The sequence below is a fragment of the Condylura cristata genome, unplaced genomic scaffold, assembly GCF_000260355.1.
Source record: "Condylura cristata isolate star-nosed mole 26May11 unplaced genomic scaffold, ConCri1.0 scaffold00002, whole genome shotgun sequence".
Classification (NCBI taxonomy): domain Eukaryota; kingdom Metazoa; phylum Chordata; class Mammalia; order Eulipotyphla; family Talpidae; genus Condylura; species Condylura cristata.
This window is the reverse complement of record NW_004567103.1, coordinates 12,339,488-12,359,795: the sequence shown is the minus strand read 5'-3', so window position 1 is coordinate 12,359,795 and position 20,308 is coordinate 12,339,488. Positions and strand designations below refer to the sequence as shown.

Sequence of the window (20,308 nt, the reverse complement as noted above, 5' to 3'; positions counted from 1 at the left end):
CCCCAGCCCCGGGGAGTAAGGGTTTAGGGCAAGAACGCTGGAGGCAGGCCCCAGGAGCTGATTCTCCAAGGATGTGTCCAGGCAATATCCCCAACCTCTGGGAATAAAGGGGGCAGCCGGTGAGAAAGGCATTAGGTAAACTCTTACTTAACCTTTTAGAAAATTCATTCCCCCCCCCTTTTTTTTGAGAACATAGACAATTATGCTCTTAGAATTTTACTTACAATTTTAGGGGATACACGAGTCCCTGGTCTCCCTATAATGAAAGATGCTTGCTCTTGAGATGTGCTCTTCGGACAGAGGGATTAGCCCAGAGTGCAGGGCCAGCAGTTCTCACTGCTTGCTGTCCACTTCCCATGTGGTCTCAGACCCTGGAGCTATGGAAATCTGGCCACCTACCTTATGCCAAGAAGAAACCAAGGAGCAAAGTGAGCCACCTGACAGTTTCTCCGAGGTCTGCTACTCACCTCCGTGCACTCCCTAGTCAGAAGCTGCTCGGGATGAGCCCTGATGAGTGCTGACTTTGCCAGTAGGTAAAGCCTTGGAGCCCTCAAAGAACCAGTGGGGAGCAGAGCAGCCTACTAAAGTAGGCAGGACCACAGGGGACGGCTACAGTGGGGGACAGGAAAGGACCTAGCAGGCCCCCTGGAGCATATTTCTGGTAACATGCATGATAATGCCGGGAAGCACTCAGCTACCTGGGCTCAAATTCTAGCTGTGATTATCAGTCGTGTGGCTTTTGGTAAGTCATCCAACTACTTCAGGACTCCATTTCCAAGTGAGGAACCAGCACCTCCCTCACATGATGCTGCGGAACCCAATGTGGGGTGCTGATTGGAACCCAGCAATTACTACCATCACTGCCAATAAATGTTAGCTGTTCATTTCTGCTGTTGTCCCTACTGTCATTGTTATCTTCTATTTGCTGGGATTATCCACTCCCCCATGGCTTAGTACGAGGATGGGGAAAAAACCAGGCAAGGCCCCTCTGGCCTCTGTTCCCAGTCAACATCTGCCTTCGACTCGGCTCCCTACGTCTCCAGGGTGAGTTTCAGGAGGTCTTACCTACAGAGGGAAATCTAGCAGAGAAAGCCGGGGACGGTTCTGGTCTCTGAATCTCGCTAGACTTGTCCAAAGAGTTAGCTTTCTGCCTAAGACTCTGCCTACATCTCACGGTCTTTCCATTTTTCCTGCTAAGCACTATTTGTTCTGTAGATCAGTTCTGTTGTCCCAGGGAACTACTGTGGCCATTTCCTGTTCCCTGTCATCCTATCTTTCCTTGTTCTTCTAGTTACTATGTTCTTTGAAGTGCAGTGAATAATGGGAAAGGAAAATCCCTCTTTTTCTTACTGGGGTGGAGGTGGGGGGGGGTAAAGGGGAAGTAAGGAATGATCTTGACCCCAGTGCTTGGAACTTACTGTCATTTCAATCCGTGTTTGGATTCACCTGTTGTCCTTACCTTGGAAACACATTTAAAAGACACAGTAACCCCCCAAGTTGGGCAGAGGAACATCGCAGACTTGGACCTACCATGGAGAGATTCGCAAGCTCAGTGCTCCTGCAGGGACTGAGCGCAGCCACGGTCGAGAAGCATAAGAAGAATCGCAAGGATTGGACTGAGGCCTAGACTTCACCCAGACACAACCAAGGGGTGGGAGTGTTGAATGTGTTCTACCGAAAAAGTAAACTCAAGGGCAGGGGAGTGTGACTGCTTTTATTCCAGGCTAGAGAGGGGAGCAGGTCGCACATACCAGGACTGGCTCAGGACTCTCAAAAGGCAGACAAGGCTTCCTTAAGCACCTTTCTGGAGACTTGCCCTATATACCCAAAGCCTAGGGCAGTCTAGGCCTAGAAAACCTTCACCAACAGGGAGGAGGATGTGGGATTCCCAGAGACTGGCTTCCACTCAGACAGGGAATGCCAGTGCCCAGAAGGTAGGGGCCGAGATTCCCGCCCAGGAGGCCCATCAGCGTGAGCTGCAGTTATGGCGCCCTTCCAGTGTGGCCTCTCACAGCGGAACCTGTGCCACAGACACTGTCCGGAGGGGTCCTTGGGGTGACACTAGGATGCTGTCCTTCAAGGCCATCTTCAGCAGCTGAGACAGTGGCGGGTTAACTGAAGAGCCCTCTTAGCTTCTTCCTCTTGACCTTTAATAGCTGAGGTCTCTTCGGAGGGCCTGAAGCTTCCTTCAGGAGGGAAAAGGGAACACAAGTTTAATAAGGGCTTTCAACAGTTCACTTATGTTAGGGAAGGAACACCTTCCCTCCGTGGCTCTGGCTAGGGGGAGGTCTTCTTGATGAAACTGGCATGGCTTCTTCGAAATCTACATCAGGCAGCGACTGTGACAGAAGACTCTGCAGGAGATGTGTACTCCCCTCCTCCCTAGCAAGCAACATCACAGCCCGTGACTGGAATGAGGTATAGTGGGCAAGGAGTCAGGGTTCATCAGTCAGTGCAAGAACCGCAGAGAGGAGACAGCAAGGGAAGGTAGGCCAAGGCCTCCATCTAGAAGTCTACAGATTAGACACGGGGTCACCAATCTCCCCCAATGTTGTTAGGCAGCATTAACTAGGTGGCAGCTCCCGGGTCTGCTGGCTGGGGGACTCCAGGTGCTGGTACCATCAACTCTCAGTACACCACCCAGGAAGTGCGCATGACTCACGGTAGGCTCGGTGGGCCCCGGGAGGGATGGTGCTGAGGAGACAGGCTGTTCGGGCTGGCTCAGAAGCTGGCTGTCAGTTTCCTGGGGGCAGGTGTTGGGAGTAGTCTGAGGATCTGGAATCAGAAAGATCCAGGAAGCTAGTGATAAATGCCTGCATACCAGGAGATGCTGGCACTCACCATGCATCCCCAGAAAGCTGGGGTGCAGTGCTAATATATAAACACACAAAGGAGTCACTCACCCAAGTTCTAGCTGACCTACAGCTTCCCCAGGCCAATGAGGATTCCCCAGGCCTACTTTCACCAGGTGGGAAGCGTTTCCTTGACTCAAAACAGCCAATTGTTCTACACATTCCTGACATGTCTCAGGTAGGGACATTTATCTTTCTCAGATTCTCCAGTTAATTCTCCTAAGCACCTACAGCAGTTCAAACAGAACTTTCTATAATGATGGACGTGTCTGATCATCGCTGTCCAACTTCACTGCCACTAGCCACATGTTATGGCTGAACTCTTGAAATGTGGCTAGAACAAATGAGGAAGCAAATGTTTCACTTTATTTAATTTTAATTAATTTAGACAAAAATAATCACAAGTGGCCAGAGTCACCAGAGGGACACCACACACCTACACCCCAACTCCATACCCCTGGGAGACCAAGTACTGAAGGAGCTACTCACCAACGTCTTGAGGCCTCTGTGCCTCTTGGACGGCTTGTCTGGTCACTGCCACATACAGACCCTGTAGATGGTCGACAAAGGGCCTGCCATCACCAATGCTGCATGCCTCAGGAAGCTTCTAGAAGGGAGAGGATGCTGTTGTTGGTTACACTGTATTGCCAGAGAAAAGGGACTCACTATCCCATGGGTAGACCTCGCAGCCGTCCCAAAAGAATTTATATAGTAAAGTCAAAGCCAATATTTATTTCTAGAATGTCCATATTCAAGCCTGTTGTGACCCACAGAATGATCTGTTAGGATGTTTTCTCCTCTGAAAAACAACTCCACACATACACCTTTATCTGCCCCGATAGTCGGGTCTGTTATGCTGCTCTACGAACTTGAGTGTTCTTGAGGCTCTTTCTTCCAAATGGAAAATCTCTTAGAAGACTGTTTTAGGAAATCATCTTCCCTAAGCTGCCCCTTATCTATACAGATTACTACTTTGAATAAATGTACACCTATAAATTCACATGAGAGAGCAAAATGGTGAAATTCAGAATTGGGGAGAGAGTGAAAAAGAGGGATGACAGACTAAGAACCGAGAACTCATGGAGCTGAGACATTCAGTTGGAGGAAATGGGAGAAATAATGTTTATAAAATTTAGGGGTTCACTTGCCATTTTATATTCCCTACGACTATCCCATTGTACTTTCCTATAATCCATGCACTCACAATGGGGGTGATATTTCCCCCAAGGGGAGTAAACATTGGTTCTGGAGAGGTAAAAAAAAAAAAATCTTCCTCTTTTGAAGTATAAAGCACAAAGGAACATAAACAGAATTTTAGTACAGCTGTGGTATTAAAATTTCCTGAAAGGAGTGTTAGGAAAAAAATGTCTTAAAAGGTTCCTTAGGGAGGTGATAATAATTTTTTTTTTCAAAAAAGGCGAGAAATCTGCTATAATTGCACTCTATTTATCTGTTTCTTTCACTGTGGAATGAACTGTGGAATCATATCCACTGCAAAATGCTTTGCTGAATCTGAGTTCCCTGTACTTGGTGAGCAGAAGTGAAGTGACAATGAAGACTCAAGAAAGTGCACAGAAAGGAGGTGGAGGCTGCTGTACTTCAGAATCTTGGCAAGGGCCCAGAACTACTTCACGTGTCCCTAGGCCGGAAAGCTGTCATGGTTCCGGGCCGAGTGAGCAGGTCTCCAAGAGAAGCCAGGCTGCAGTCAAGGAACCAACCCAAGGGCACTTTCTCTGCAATAGGATGTTCACTCCTGCAAACCATCGTGGAAGAGGGTGGAACACAGAAGGGAGGAAGCAATGAAGGAGACTCTGAGCCACAACCAGGATCATAGTTCTCCTTCCCTGAGCGTGGTGGCGGCTGCAAAGCTGTTCGTCTGTACAGACATTTCTATTCCAAGCCTACACCCCATCAAGACTGTATCAGGCTTGGAAACCATAGACACTGGAAACCATAGACACTGACTCAGGAGCGTTGGGTGCAGACTGCTTCTAGCCCGTGCTCACACGAGTCTCACAGCCCTCTCTTCTGTAGCATTCCTGGAGGAATGAACTGAGATGGAGGCAAGCTCGCACGTCACATACCTCCACTCTACCTCGCTCCCTCCTCGTTAGCTCTCCAAGCCCCAAACCGTCTCCTCTGGCAGAAGGCCGCGCTCTGTGGCCAGGAGCCCTGCCGGTCAAGAGGCCAGAGGTTCTTGCTCTTCCTTCTAGACATGCCTCCAGGACCTCCTTTAATACTATCAAGAAACTATCCTCTCTCACATGGCTCCAGGAGGAACTGAGCTTCTGCAGATGGGGAGACAGTTGTGGGCTCTCGGGGTCATCTCCATCTGCCCTTCCTGTGCGGCCAAAGGGACTCAGATGTTCCAAGGTGATCAGTAGCCAGTTCACATAGGCTCAAAATGAAGCACTAGGTATGAAAGCCAGTGCTTGCCCTGGACCCAAATCCAAATCAAAAACCGCTATCTTGGGCTTCCTGTGTCCTTGCCTGTTTCAGAGAGATCTGGCCCTGCTGCTGCTGACAAAAGTTATCCTTGCTGCATGCCTGGCTCAGAAAAGTGCTAGGAAGACAAAATTTATCTACTTGCCACAAATTCAACACGTGCAAGACATTGTACTAAGGATTTTAATGTATCAAGTCATTTGTCCTCATCACTGCTATTTCCTAGGCTCCCAGAACCACTTGCCCATAGGTGGGGCTCAACAGCCACCTGTAAGTGAAGGGGCAGGGCAGGCGCAGTGTGACCCCATTTTCACTGGGGCGTCGAGGCAAGAAGGTGGTGTGGCAGGACTAGAATCCTGACAGCCTGGCTTCAGGGCCCATGTATACAACCACCCTCCCGTTTTCTTCTCCGACAGCAGGGTTTCTATCCACAGGGGAGCAGGTTTCCGAAGATCACAGGCCCCATCTTTCCCACCCCAGGCCACTGGGTCCTGTATTCCCAGACAGTCTGCTCAGGAACAAGCTTTCTCAGGAAACCAAAAGTGAGCCGATAGAAAGAAAGTGGCTGCCCTTAACCGGAGCCGCAGGAATGAGAGGCTGCTCCTCAGTCTTCCCCTGGCTGTGCAGAGCCCAGAATATGTGGGGGAGGAGAGGTGGAGACAGGGAGCTCAGGCAGGAGAAACATCCACTCCAGGCTGGGGACAATGGAGAGGCCAGGTGGGGCTGGCGGCAGAAAACAAAGAAAGCACACCTCAGTCAGGACTGAGCAAAGCAAACAGCGGTGCCCCCCAGCATAAGTACCCCAGCCTGGATCAAGGTGTACTCGCCAGAGAGCCGTTACTGCCCAGAGTGGGAGGGGAAGAGGAGACAGGTCCGTCTACTGTATAATGTGTTCATCTGATTAACCCAGGATCAATTCTGCTCAGCAAAAAAGTGACTGAGTCGACTGTGTGCTCGCACCAGAGAGCTGGGGCGGGGAAAGCCCTTCCCTGCTCACAACAGGACCGAGGGAGCACAGGGTGAGGTCAGTCACATCCCTGCCTCCAGGAGCTGCACCCCACGTGGGGGCGGCTGATGGTGGTGCCCCTCCACACTAAGTGGGGAACAGAGCTGAGGGCGGGGAGATAGGAACCTGAGAGGAGAGGGCCGGTCTGAGTCCCAGAGAAAGCTTCAGAGGCGGTGCCATCAAGCTAAGGTCCAAGAGATCAGGCTTTAAATGCTGGGGGTGGAGGGAGCATTTGAGACACAGAGGTGTGAAGAACAGGCCGGTGTGCATGTATCTCACAGGAAATGAAACTAGAAGGCTAAACTCCTCTCCCACGTGCTGCCAAGAACTTGGGTTTTCTGAATTGAGGATGTGGTAGTGGGAATTTTCTTGGTTTCACAAAGTGGCTTTCTACAGGACAGGACCCCGCCTCTTTGGCTCCCAACTGTTGGGGTGACGTATTGCATCATGACTTTCCCGACAGCCCAATATATTGACACAGTGAGGAGGAATCAGTTTCCTCCAGCTTTCCCTTTTCAGGCTTTCTGCTACATTTCAGAAACTCTTTCCCTCCGCTCTCTTCGCTACTTATTGACATGACTTTTCAACAGACCCAGCAGCTACTTTACTCTCCCATCTCCCATTCACTGGAACTTTGGCCCCTGCTATGGGGCCATGGCAGAGCTTCAGGAAAACCTAAATAAAACCTTTTGGGTGATTAATTCTCTTGTCCTTACAGTAGCACAAAACTCTGATCTGAGCTCCTAGGGCCCAAGCCCACCTGTGGGGGTGACACCCATCTTCATCAAGTGTGAAATTCACCCTGAGATGTCCAGAAATTTTTCTCTGATTCCATCAGGTCTGTGAGAGCTAATTCAATTGCCAATTTCTTTCTTTACGTAGATATATAAATAAAAGATACATACAGGCATATATAATTATATATATCTGTAGGTAATATAGATATAATATTATTAGATATTATTAGATAATATAGATATAATATTATTAGATATTTGAAAAGGAAAGGAGAAGCAGCAGCAGGCATGGTGGACAGGAAGAGCTGCCACTGCTGTTTAGCAGAGAAGAGGCCTGTGGAAAGCAACGCCTGACAGTGACAGGCAGGCAGGAGAACGACCCCGTTACCATTTTCAACAATAAATAACAGGTCTGCCCACCCCTTGCCTCCATCCATCTCACCCTCCTTTTCCTCTGAGGCTGTTTCAGGAAAGAAACCTTGAGGATACTGGGTGAGGAAAGGCTGGGCCCTGATCCACGGCCCACCCCGGGTGCCAGACAGACCGAAGAGAAGGCGGAAGCGTGCAGACCGCAGCCCCCAGCTCCAGCCTCGAGCGGGTCCTCGGTTCTGGTGCCAGCCCCCTTTTCCCAGAAGCTGGCGTGGCCCCCAGGGCCTGGTTATCACAACTGGGGATGCCGGCAATGAGTGACTTCCTTGAGGAAAAAGTGCCTCTTCTCCCTCCTGCACTGATGGGCGCAGCCAGAGTGGGCACAAGCTTCCTTCCCAGTGTGAGGAAGTCATGGTCGCTTTCGTTTAGCTTTGCTTAGGGCACTGGAAAACTCTTCCAGGGTCTCAAATTACCAAAGGGTTAGCAAAATAAATAGAAAGACAAGAAAAATAATTTAGGAAGGGGATGCAAATAAGAAAGACTTCAAGAAACAGGACCCTCCCTCCCCAACCCCATTCCATTCATTCAGCAAATATTTACCGACTACCTATGTACTGATGATGATCCAGATGCTGGGGGTTCAGCATACTGAACACAAGAGATAAATGTCCTCAGTTCTCCTGAAGTTTAGTTTTATAGCTAATTAACATGTACTCACTTCTGTCAGGAGGTGTTAGCACCATGGAGAAAAATAAATCGGCACAGACATTATGGGTGGGGCAGGAATGTGCTGCAAGGTTAAACAGAGGTCAAGGAAGGCCTCCCTGAGAGGGTGACATTTTTAAAAGACCTAAGCCAAAGTGCCAGAATGATCTACGTGACTGTGGCCAGTGTCCAAGTTCCCCGTTCACCTTGGTCCACCCCAGTTTAGACCTGTTCTTGTTTGTTAACAGAACACCCATCTCTCTCACAAGTGTCCCAACATGGAGGGTGCATTAAGTAGTCACCCTGTACCAGAGGTATGTGGATATATGTCTACGTGTTGATTGGAAATTGTGAGATAATGTAATATATTAGAGGGTTTATTCTGCAAGAAGGGAAGCCTCTAGCACTGATCAACAGAAGAGCGAAATGATCCAATTTATATTTGTAAACGATCACTTCGAGTGAGAAGGACAAGAGAACTGGACAGCTCTGTTCGCAGTAGGCTGACACAGTAACCAGGCAGGAGGTGATGGCAGCGTGGTCAGGCGAGGAGCAGTTGAGGGAGTGAGAAGTGACTGATTCAGGATGTACCTGAATGTACAGCTTACAGGATTTGCTGATGTACTGGGTGTAGGATGGGAGAGGAGTCAGGATAACTCCACGCAGGGTCATGTAGACGTTATGGAGGGACGAGCCAAAACCCTAAGATAAAACCCCTGATGAAATGATTCCTGGGTGGAAACACAAATTCAGCTTTGGTAGCAAAAGGGTGAGAGTTGAAGGAAAGGTGAACGCAGTGCCCAGGGAAGTAGCAAGGTCTCCAGAGAGAAAGCTGACCGTGGCATCTCACTTAAAGAGCAAGAAGCAAGACAAATCCAGGAATCAGAGGGGGAAAAATCTTTAGGAAAAAAAAAAAGAGAGAGAGAGTAGCAGAAACAAGCCTTAAGTTCTGACTAGACTAAGAAAGACTTGGCTTTGTACCTAAGGCCTTCTAACTGGTAACTGGAACACTTGGGCACGTTATAATCAATGCCTTATTTTGAGAGAGAAAGAAAAAAGATATGAACAGGTGGACAGATCTGGGGAGTCACTGAGACACACAACATCTGCATCATGGAATTAACGAAAGGATGAAACGAGACAGTAGAGTAAGTGCCCAAGACATGGCCCCTTTCCTCTTGGGGTCTGAGGCACCCTGAGACTTTCCTGGGCTGGCCCCACCCAGTGCCAAGCAGACTCAAGAAATGCCCTCACCAGTTGTACAGGGGTGCCAGGACTGACCCAGCCTAACCTTTCTCCACAGCATCCCAAAACACATGTTCATCCAGCCCTTCAGTGACTCGACACAGCCTGAATCGGGGAGGCCGGGCACGGAAACCAGGCTGGGAACCCGCGGGTGCTTTGCTACCCACATCACCACTAGCCCACTCCTCAGTCCCCCGTAGGGCCAAGGCTAAGTTGCCACCTTGAGGAGCTTCTGTCCACTCGCCACAAAAATGAGGAGACCAACACCTGCTTTTAGGGGAGGGTCTCCGAGGTGGTACTTTCACTGCCGCTCCGTGGGCCAGCACCGCAGGCAGGTGCTCAGCAAAGGCTACTGGGAGAGGAACATGAGGGGCAGGTATGGGCAGGTACGACACCCAGGCCGTTGCCAGCCATGGGTGTCGGGGGGGTCAGCTTCGGTATCTTCAGTATCGAGGGGAAAACAGTAACAGGAAGGCCATATGGAGAGGATGTCAGGATTGAAGACTCCCCGTTCTCCTCACTTCAGATTTCCCAGCAGCTGCCTTGCTCTCAAGGGGGATCTGTGTCAGCAAGCCACAAGATCCGAGCAGAGGGCTCCTCTTGTGTCATCCTCACAGGCCCTGCTGCGCTCCCTCAGGTCACTGATCACACGCCTTGGTGGTCTGGGTGGGAGACAGTGCCCTAAGTGTACCAAGCACGCTGCCCTTGGAGAGGGCGTGTGGAGCGGGCGAGACGCTGTCCTGTGTTTGGTCTGGTTTCCTTTGTTTGGGTCTGTGTCGTGCGAGACCTGCCCTGGCCATCCTGCCCTGTGCTGCTGACCTCCACCGGCTCCCGAGTGCCCACCTGCTCGGCACCGGGCAGGCTGAGGACAAAACACAGAGGCCTGGGCGCAACCTTGCGTTTGGGACCATAACAGCAGCGGCCGGTCTGTCTCGCCCCTTTCAAAACAAGGCAGGAGTATGGAGGCCAGCCCTCTGCAGCCTACTCAGATCCCCGAGTCACTTCCTGGGGTCTGTCCTTCAAAATGGGATAATCTTGAAGGCCCTGCACCTCTCCCTCCACCTCCCCTTGCTGGAAACACAGTGGAGATAAGATAGGTGTGGAGTTCAAAGCAACTTGAGATCAAGTCCAGTTCTACTTATATTATTCAGATTTTTCTGGTTCTGCTGGCAGCTAACTCCCTGAACTGCACAGTCAGGAGAAAAGGGAGATGGGGAGAAAGGTTAGACAGAGGCCCAAATACAAGCCTTGAATAACATTAGGACAATGAACATTTTGGAATGCTTTCAATGTGCTTGGTCGCAGGCAAAGCATTTTAATGCTCCACCATTTATTACTCTCCACAGTGGCCCGATCTCCCTCTCTGCTGGGCACCAAATCCTTACTTTGTATATGAGCAAACAAAGGCTCACAGAGGCTAAGTGGCTCCATTGAGACCATAGCTAGGAAGAGGCAGAATGAAGGTGACCTCTGAGCTGTACCTTCGAGTCCCTGCACTCTGTTGAGTCACCCAATGGGACCTCCATCTCCATCCTTCCCCCTCCCCAGAAGGAAGCTGGTCCCTGTTGTGAAGTCTAGCAGTACCGGAAGCCAGCTCTCGGTTTCTTTCTTAAATCTCCAAAAACCCCAAAAGACTGAGAGAAGGAAGAGACATGTGCCCTCCGGAGAAGGAAGGTCTGACTTGACTGGAGCATCAGGGAAGGAACTAGAAAACCAGCAAAATGAATCTCTGCCATGAGAAGGCTCTAGATGCTAAATCTCCTTTTCAAATAAGTCCAGCCCCTCAAAGTCATTGCAGGAAGCCCCCTCTGCTCTGCCCCAAAAGAAAAATAATGGGGAAGGGAGTGGAAGCGAAGGTGGGGGCAGGGCAGCTGCTTTCATAAGGGCCCTTTGTGGTGGCTCCTCTGAAGGAGGTTTTGCTGGACAAGGTGGAACTCTTCAAGGTGACAAGCAACTGGTGCGGCCTAAGTTTCGACCCTTGCTCACTCCCTAGTCACCCCCTCCCCTTTGGGGTGGGCAGAGCCTAAACTGTCCCAAGACCCCGCCCAGCCAGCACAAACCCTGGCTTTCTAGTCTGGAGAGCAGCTAATGAGCAACCATAGGCTGGGATGAAAGTGGTAAGAGGGGGGTGGTGGGAACAAATCCTCAGAACCCCTCAGAAAGTGCAGTAGCAACTCTCATTCCTCCTTTCCTCTGAGAAGAATAAGCAGCTCCCATGGGCTGTGAGACCCTCCTGCCGGACTGGCAAGGGGCCACCAGTCCTGACAATGGCTTAGCACCCCTCTCAAACGCAGCCCCCCCCCCAGCCCTCCTTTCCCCAGACGGACAGGAATAAGGTGGTAGACATCAGAGAGAAAAAGCCTTGGGTTTAATAACAGAAGGACATCACAGCTCTGAGGCAGGGGTCTGGCCTTGAAAGCTCTAAGCCCTGACACCACGCGGACATGCATGCTGCATTTTTTTCCTGTTTGAGTTGAGAAGAGAGGACAGTTAGCTGGGTCTGTGTGCACAGAGGTGATTTAGAGGACCCCGCAGTGGTCTCTGTAGGACCCGGCCACCAAAGGGATTCTCTTTCACTCTGATTACACGCCTGACAGCTGGAACACAGACCATGGTCACTGCCACTCCCTGGCTCCCTGCCCCCACCCAGCCTGCTGCCTGGGTTTGTAGGGTGACACAATTCCCTCGCCACCCTGCAAAATCTTATTCTGTAGGGTGATGTACCACACACAGAGACACATACACACACACAAGTAATAAGGGCCTGATTTTCATGGCCTTAGGTAGGTAAAGATTTCTTAACAGGACACAAATCAAAGCATTGAAGGTGGATAAACTGGGCCACATTAAGATTAAGAACATCTATTCATCAGCAGACCCAATGAAGAGAGTAAAAATGGCTGCTATGGAATTGGAGAAAATACCTACAATATATATAATCAACAAAGGATATGTTTGCAGAGAACACTATATGAGCTCTTAAAAATCAGTAACAACCCAAACACCCCAAGAGAAAACTGGCAAAAGGCTTGGGCATATCTACATGACCTATAATTACATCCAAATGCACAGAACTGCAACAGTCATTAGTGAGGTTGATATAGTCCTGGGACCTGGTAAAACTAAACTAGGCACAGCTACAAGTATCCTCTCCACTTTTACGCCTATGCCCCTGTGAATGTATAAAAAGCGTGGCAGAGTACAGCCGTGAGATATGACACAGATATGAACAAAACACTGCTCCCCAGCAGCGTGGATGGATTTCAGAATCACTTTGTTGAATGACAGAAGTCAGGTGAAAGAATCAATACCATAGAGGCCATTTATTTGAAGCTCAAAATGTGCAAAATTGATGAAACCGACAGAAGTCAGGAGATTGGGTGCCCTTTGAGAGGACAGATACTGAGTACTGGGGACATTTTTGGCATTCTTGACTTGGGTGCTCATTACATGACTGAATTCATTTTATAATGAATAGTGAGTAATTCTTCAAGCTTGCGATATGGACCCTTTTTTTTTTTTTACATGTATCTTACACTTCAACTTAAAAAGTTCATAAATAAAAGATAAACCATTATGAAAAGCAACTTATCAGCTCCTCACAACATTATATGACCCAGCAATTGTACTCTGAGGTGTATCCCCAAAAGAACAGAAAATACAAGTTCATATAAAAACGTGTAGATGAAAGCTCACGTTCACAGCAGCATTATTCATAACCCCACAAAAGCAATCCAACTGCCCACCAACGGATGAATGGCTCAACAACAGTCTAGCCATGCCATGCCATATTCTTCTGGCATAATAAGAGGAAAGAGTGACTCTTGCTTCTCTTAAAAGGACAAGGACAAGTAAAAGAAGCCACCAACAGGCCACATAGTACAGGGTTCCATTTGTATGGAATATTCAGAAAAGACAAAGCCTTTCAGAGAGAGAAAGTAGATTTGCAATTTCCAAGAGCAAAGGAGGGGAGGGTGGAGAAGAGCTCCAAATGGGTATGAGCTTCTTCCTGGGGGTGATGAAATGTTCAGGAATTAGTACTGATGGTCGCACAAGCTTGTAACTATATTAAGACTACTGAATTATACATCACCAATCATAAATGTGGTGACACTGTAAATTTATCGCAATTTTTTTTTTAAGTCTCATTTTCCCACTCCTCTCTACTGTTCTCTGCTCTGTTATGTCTTTCAGGAACAGACTTTCAGACTCCCCGCAGGCCCGGACAGCTCTGAAGGGACTTGACCTCTGCCAGTGAGGGCGCTGGGTGCCACAGAGAGCACTCAGAGGTCAGGCACGTACAATGGAGTCACGGGCCTGGCTTTGACAGTAAGACCACTGCAGACTCGCTTTGTCACCTTGGTCAAGGACTTAATCTCTTTGTGCCTAAACCTCCTATAAACTGAGTAAAATCATTCCTATCCACGAGGGTTGCTGTGAGGAGTGTGGAATGAGATAATGTATGTGACATATTCATTCCGTTCCCTTGAGAATTCCAAGCAAGCTTAGCTATTTGAAAGGCAAACAGAAAAGCACATATTTTAGAAAAAGTGTAGGTTCTGGAGATGAACTGCTTACTTTTCAATCCCAAGTCTACTACTTTATCTTTCTAAACCTTAGTTTCTCCACTTGCCTAAGGGGAATAAGAGGCTGCCTGCACTCGGGAGGATGGGGAGGATTCAATGAGATCATTCAGGAGCAGGCTCACCGCTTCGCCCGCCCGGAGCATTGACAGCGTTCAGTAAATATCAACTATCGATACCATGATTTAGTCCAGTCACTTCACAAAGCTGTTGAGCGTGCCAGAGAGCGTGCTGCTGGGTCCTAAGGATAAGATGAAGTCCACTGCCTTCAAGGAGCTCGTAGTCTGGTCGGGGAGTCAGACACATAAACAAGTAATTGCTCTTCAAGGCCAGTCACACACTGGAGCCTTTGATTCCCAGTCAACACCAGCGGCCATTATAAAACAAAGCTGGATATGTAAGAGGAGTGGTGTGGGGTGGGGCAGCGGTGAATGCACTCACCCTGAATCAACAGTAGACCCTTCTTTTTTCTACAAATAACCTCCAAGAATCTAGATAAACAGGCCTGCAGCCTCTTCCCCAGCTTTATTACTACGGGCCAGGAGCAGGAGCGTAGGGGTGGTTCCTCTCTATCCCTCTCCCCGCTCTTCAGGGGCTGGTTCCTTCTCACCTTTCAGATCTCCCTTCAAATGCTGCTGGTGCCCTGGCTAGTAGCTGCTGCTCGAGCACTCTATTCTTTTTCCTCCAAATAATTACGGTAATTTTTAATGCCTGATTTGCTCAGTTCCTCTCTCTCCGAGGAGACCATGAGTTCCTAGAGATGAGGTTCACTCTGCAAATATTTATCAGATTCAGAAGCGAGGGCGGGAAATTCAGTCTGGGGATGCAGCAATGGTCTCTGCCCTCACGGAGCCTCTAGTCTCCACTTGCTGCAGGCTTAGAAGTTTATTCCATTTCTGGCTTAGGATCCTCGTTGGACTTGCTCAGTTAGATATAAATCCTCTCTCTGAGTCCAAGAAACAAAAGGCTGGAACTTTGGGGATTTCTCGCTTCTCCCTCTCACAGTTCTAGACTCCCATGCTCTCAATCCTGTTGAGTTTAAGCTGCGGCGAACAGCACCACTCAGAGCCACTTCTGCCAGCTCTTCCCAAGGCAGCTGTTCACGTCAGCAATCTAAGGGCAAAAGTAGTCAACATCAGGTAAGGGGTGTAAGGGCTGGGGAGAGGGGGAGGAGCATAAAGGCAGGGTGGGGGGGCCTAAGTCCCACAGAGAAGGCATAACTGGACCTGAAATGCTGAGTTCTCAGCACTTTCCAAATTCAAGGCCTTGAAAGTCTCAGGTGGCTGCTTCCTCTTGTTGAAGCTTCCCTCCACTGGGTCAGATGTTATCCCAAGGGCTGCTTCTAGCTAAAGCCAGTCTGTAGTGTAGAGATGCTGAATTAGACTCTAGTGTTTTCTGCTGCAAAGTCTCTGGGGATAGGTCAGTCCTGTTTTTTCCGAACTGAGAGGTAAGACAATTCAAGGGGTTTAATGAAAAGCGGCTTCAAATTCTTTATGAAATGATCAAGGGTGAGTGTATGCACACACACACACACACACCTTTGTGCAAATAAGGGATAAATCCTAGCAGGAGGTAATGTGCAAAAAAGCAGAATTAAGGGAAAGACTCAAGCCACAGAAACAAATACATTTAGTCATTTAAGAATCACTTACTTGGCATCTTCTCTGTGTCAGATTGTTCTAGGTCCAAAGAAACAAGTGAATGATTGTGGGTTCAGCAAAATACGTTCAGTTCTATGATACAGGTCTATGCATGGTGTTCTCTGAGAGAACAGCAAAAAGCAGGCAGGATTTTTCATCCTTGTCAGGGATTTCTGAGCCCCACCCCCAAACTCCCTCCTCTTAACCCACACTAGAGGCAAACAGAAGCCATGGAATGATCTGGAGAGTGGAGCTGGGGTAAAGGTATAGCCATTAAGTCAGAACAGAATGCTGAGTCAGAGTGGGAGGGAAGTCCACAACAGTCAACATCTGGCCTCAGCCCGAATCAATGCTGCCAGATCAATTACAATTAATGGTGCACCTATGGGAAACAGTGTCGTGTGGGGAACAATGTTTTGCAGCAAAATCTGTGTGAGGTTCTCTGAAAATCTCTGCATTCAAATTTCTAAGGCAGCCCCAGGCCACAGGGATACATGTCCACAGCCTTAATCTCCCCCGGTTCTCTCTGAGCAGATAGTCTCAGGCTGTGTTCCTGGTGTAAGGACTTGCATACCCTCGATGAGTACACTGAGCCCATCCATAACTGGCTCAACACAGAACACCTGGAGAAGATGAAGATGGACAGAGTTGTTCTCCCAGGACCCATGATGGGGGCTGGTGTGTGTGTGTGTGGGGGGCAGTTCTTCCCCAACATCAAAATTCTGCTGTTATTCCACTCACTAACTGCGATTTTTTTTACCATAATAATATGAAGCTACTGAGTACCCTCAGGAGGGCATTCTGTGGGTTTATCTCAATCAATCCACACTCTACTGCCCGATTCCTTTAAGGACCAACGTTGCATATTTTCTGGATGGATAGCATAACGCAATTATGGAAGAAAAGTGTTCTCTATATCAAATACAAATTACTATAAAGCAAACTAAAATGGCCAGCTCAGCTAAGCTCCCATCTTTGAAAGTATTCACCCACAGACCCCCTTGAAAGGGTAATACCAGGGGGTCATACCCATACTACAGGGCCCTAATCTCCAGTCTCCAGCTAATTAGATCAAGAGAACTCAATCCCTAGGCCAATCTATATTCTCTCCATCAGACAGATGACCCCAAAGTCATAAAGCATGAATTCTTTTTTATACATTTTTTTGGTATGCCACTCTGCTGGCAGACTGGTGAAGGTTGAAGACCCTTTTGAATACATAAAATAAAATATATAGGATTACAAAGGAAACCAATTAATTCAACTCTTGAAAAAAAATCAGTAAAAGTCTCAGTGCTCCTTTATTAACACGTTAAACTACAAGATCTGCTAGTAGGTCTAATAACTGCCATAATTTCAAGTAGCGACGAGCACGAACTGTCAGCAGCAATTATAATGTGACATGAAAATAGCTAGGATTACCATTGGTGACACGGTCACAGAAACCGCTAATGCCACTTACAAATGAAGGAAATGGTAAATTTCAGTTACAGGTCGATGAAAATTCAGATACAATTTCCCCCCATCCAGTTTCTGAAATGTTGGATTCTGAGCATGGATTCTTGGGGGGCTCATGGGCACCAGGGAAGACACTTTTGCTTCAAAGATTCTTACTGGATAACAACAGGTGCTGAACTAAAAAGGCCACTTACAGCTCATTGGATGAGCAACCAAGCGAGACTATACCACACTCAGTCAGGTTTGCGGGAGCAGAAACCAGCAGCCATGGGGCAGACTGAGGGACAGAAGTGAGGCATCTTGAGATCCCAGAGAGAAGAGGTGGCTTTAGCTCCCACAGGGCCTGGCTAAGTATCCTGAGATCAGGCTCTGAGAGGTGCCTTGCTGTGCTTTAAATAAATGAGTTTCTTGAAACACATTTACAATATACATGTATATCTGTGAATGTTAACATCCTCCTGGAGTATAAATTCCTTAATATTTCACAGTACATACAGTCTCAACTCTAAAGCCCAGAGCCGCTGATTTCCATGAATTCGCTGTAGAAGGTATTAATAACACCAACTGCCTCCGGGGAGGAGGGCGTGCTGCCTGCCTTCGCCGCGTGGCGAGCCCTGGCAGGCAAGTCTCCATCGACATAGAAGCTGAGCTCCGAGGAGCCAGAACAAATGGACCGGGGTGAGGAATCAATACAGGAGCCAGGGACGACTAGAATGGCTGCAAATCCTCGGGTCATGGACGGTCAGAGCAAGAGGGAGGCAGGAATGGCTGGAGGAAGAAGCCAAAGCTGACAGGTCCTCTAGGAAAAGGTACCTTAGACATTCTGTCTTACTGGGAGGGGGAGAGCAGCTCCCTGACAGCTTTCCTGGTACAGAGGTAGCGGGGTGCTTGGGGTCCCAAGCCCACTGACCGACACAGAGGCCTGGGGCCATGCTGTGAAGAAAGGGCGAGACTGACCTCAAGGCTCCTCTGGCTGCTCTTCTCACTGTTCCTGACCCCAGTGAGGCAGAGCAGAGGAGAAGCAAGGGGAGTGGGCCGTTGGGGGCTGGATAACACCCGAGATGCAGTGAGCAGATGGCACGTGGACTGTCTTCATGCCTTACACAGGTCGTACACTTTCTTTTGTGTGTAATAAATATTCCATAGTAAAAACATTTCAAAAACACAGAAAGACAACAAACATCTGCATCAAAAAGTGAACATGATCTAACACGGCGTTGTGGTGACACCGAGGCCCGCCCTAGGCGGGTCCCTGGGAGGAAATGCTCTCGAAGACACGCACCAGTGCCTGGCCCCAGACTCTGAGTTAAAGAAGTGCAAAAATTCCAAGGAATCTGAGGTTCTAGAAATAAAAAACTCTGGATGGGGCATTATCGCTTTCCACGAAGTCAAGAAGACTGGCCTTCTGCAGGGCTGGGAAGCCGTAATGCCAGGAAGTCATGGCTGGCCCCCGTCACATGCCGTGGGAGTGCTCAGAACACTTGCTCCCTGCAGGCACCTATCTGTCTCCGGCTGCAGTGGTGACAGAGGGAATGACCTAAACATGTCCAGTGACGACACTAAAATCGGGTGTCCTGGGAAAGTAAGCAAGCCCGTGGAGGCATTAAAGAGAAAATGCGTACGGGGGAATGAAACTGGCAGTAAAGAGATCTGTTCAAGTCAGAGCTTGACAAAACATGGCAGCACCATGGCGAGCCGAGGTGGGCGGTGGGGAGAGGAGCTGCAGAGAGAAGTGCAGAGGAGACAAGACAGGCCTTTCAGGAGGCAACTTCCCAGACAGACGTGATCACGCTTGACGCTAGAAGCCCCTTCCTGAGACCTCTGGTCCCTCCGCCAGGAACCTCACCCCCTTTGTCCTCTCTCCTGGCTATGGCCCAGGCACCCGAAAATGTCCAGGTCATTTCTAGGTAACTGTACCAGTGCATCTCATACTCTCACTGAAGAGAGAGGCTGTCCTCGTTACTTAATTTAGCATTTCCTGACTCTACTTCCTTGCAGGAAGCCATAATCTCGTGGATTTAGAATTCCCCTTGAGTTTGCTTACCCCTACCCTCAGGCTCGCTTAGGAGGCAAGAACAGACAGCCCTGACACCAGGCTGACCCTTGGGAACAGAGGAGCTTCTCCAGGGTTCATCCCCAGGTGAGGGATGAGGAAAGGACCACATTTAGGCTCTGGTTACAGGGCTTCTTGAGCACCTGCTGATAATAAAACATTATCTGTCAAGGCTTTGGCCCTCCAAGCCACCAAGACAAAGACAGAGGGGTAGGAGAGGAATTTTATTCCCTCTGATTCCTACTCCAGGGAATAACAATCCTCCCAGCACTCCACTCCAATGGCCACTGGCCGGAGCGGAAGGGCTCCTATGGGAAGATGAAGGAAAGTCTGGCCAGGGACACGAAAGATGGCATGGGCCCTTCCTGAAAAGGACATGGCTAAGAAAACACTCGGCAAGTCAGCTTTCTCTCTCCCGCGCCCATTGACCCTAACTGCCAATGTGGCCTTTGCAGGGTCTGTGGAAGAATAAAAGCAGAGAATGGGTTTCTGGACCGATAGACCTGGTCTCCTGATCGGGGGGAGTCCTGACTACTACGGACCTCAGCCCCGGCTGGTAATCTCTACAGTGCAGGACTACTCATCACAACTGATGCTCACTTAGTAGTTATCTCCTGCCCACACCCCCCATACCATCGAAACCTTGGTTTATGGAGACTGGTTAGCCTTTGCCAACTTCCTGTGCCCAGGCCTGATGTGGTTCCAGAGACCTTCACGAGAGCCGGGGCCAAGCAACTGTAGGGGGGGTCAGGTTCTCGGCCCCGTTCCTGATGGCCTACGATCCAGTTCCCAGAGAAGGGTCGGAACACCTCTTATAAATGCAGGCAGGAGGTGAGGTATCCTCACCAGAACACAGAAAAAGCTCTGCGGGTGGACAGGAAGAAAGAAACATTTTCACTGAGGTAATACACAGTCCCAACGGCAGAAAACCAGATGAAAGCTGAGAGAAGCAATGAATGTATCAATTAAATTATATCTGGGTTAGGTTCCAGGAAGAGATGTTTTAAAAAGCTGGCAGAGAATAAGAGGCCCAATAAAATTTAGATGGGGGAGGAGGGAAGAGGGAATCAGAGAAAGAGAGAGACTCACCTATGAAAGGGCTCCAGAATATTCTGCCTTGTACAGAAATAGTTCCTAAAACTGATCCCAAAGCCTAGAAATGAAGGCATGAACCTGAGTGAGGAACACTTGGGGAAGCAGCAGCCTGGTCTTCTA

The 20,308-nt window shown here is 49.0% G+C and overlaps 1 protein-coding gene across 3 annotated transcripts in view; it reads right to left on the bottom strand.

Moving 5' to 3' along the window:
- Positions 1-1,699: 1,699 nt before the first annotated feature.
- NHEJ1 (nonhomologous end-joining factor 1) overlaps positions 1,700-20,308 on the bottom strand; it is a 76,719-nt gene continuing 58,110 nt past the window's right edge. For all 3 annotated transcript variants that reach the window (XM_012724768.1, XM_012724772.1, XM_012724774.1), the window contains exons 7-9: positions 3,342-3,459; positions 2,663-2,775; positions 1,700-2,186 (exon numbers count right to left, since the gene is read on the bottom strand). In XM_012724768.1, the coding sequence (XP_012580222.1) occupies positions 2,112-2,186; positions 2,663-2,775; positions 3,342-3,459 (306 nt within the window). In that variant the 3' untranslated portion in view covers positions 1,700-2,111. The remainder of the gene's footprint in view (positions 2,187-2,662; positions 2,776-3,341; positions 3,460-20,308) is intronic.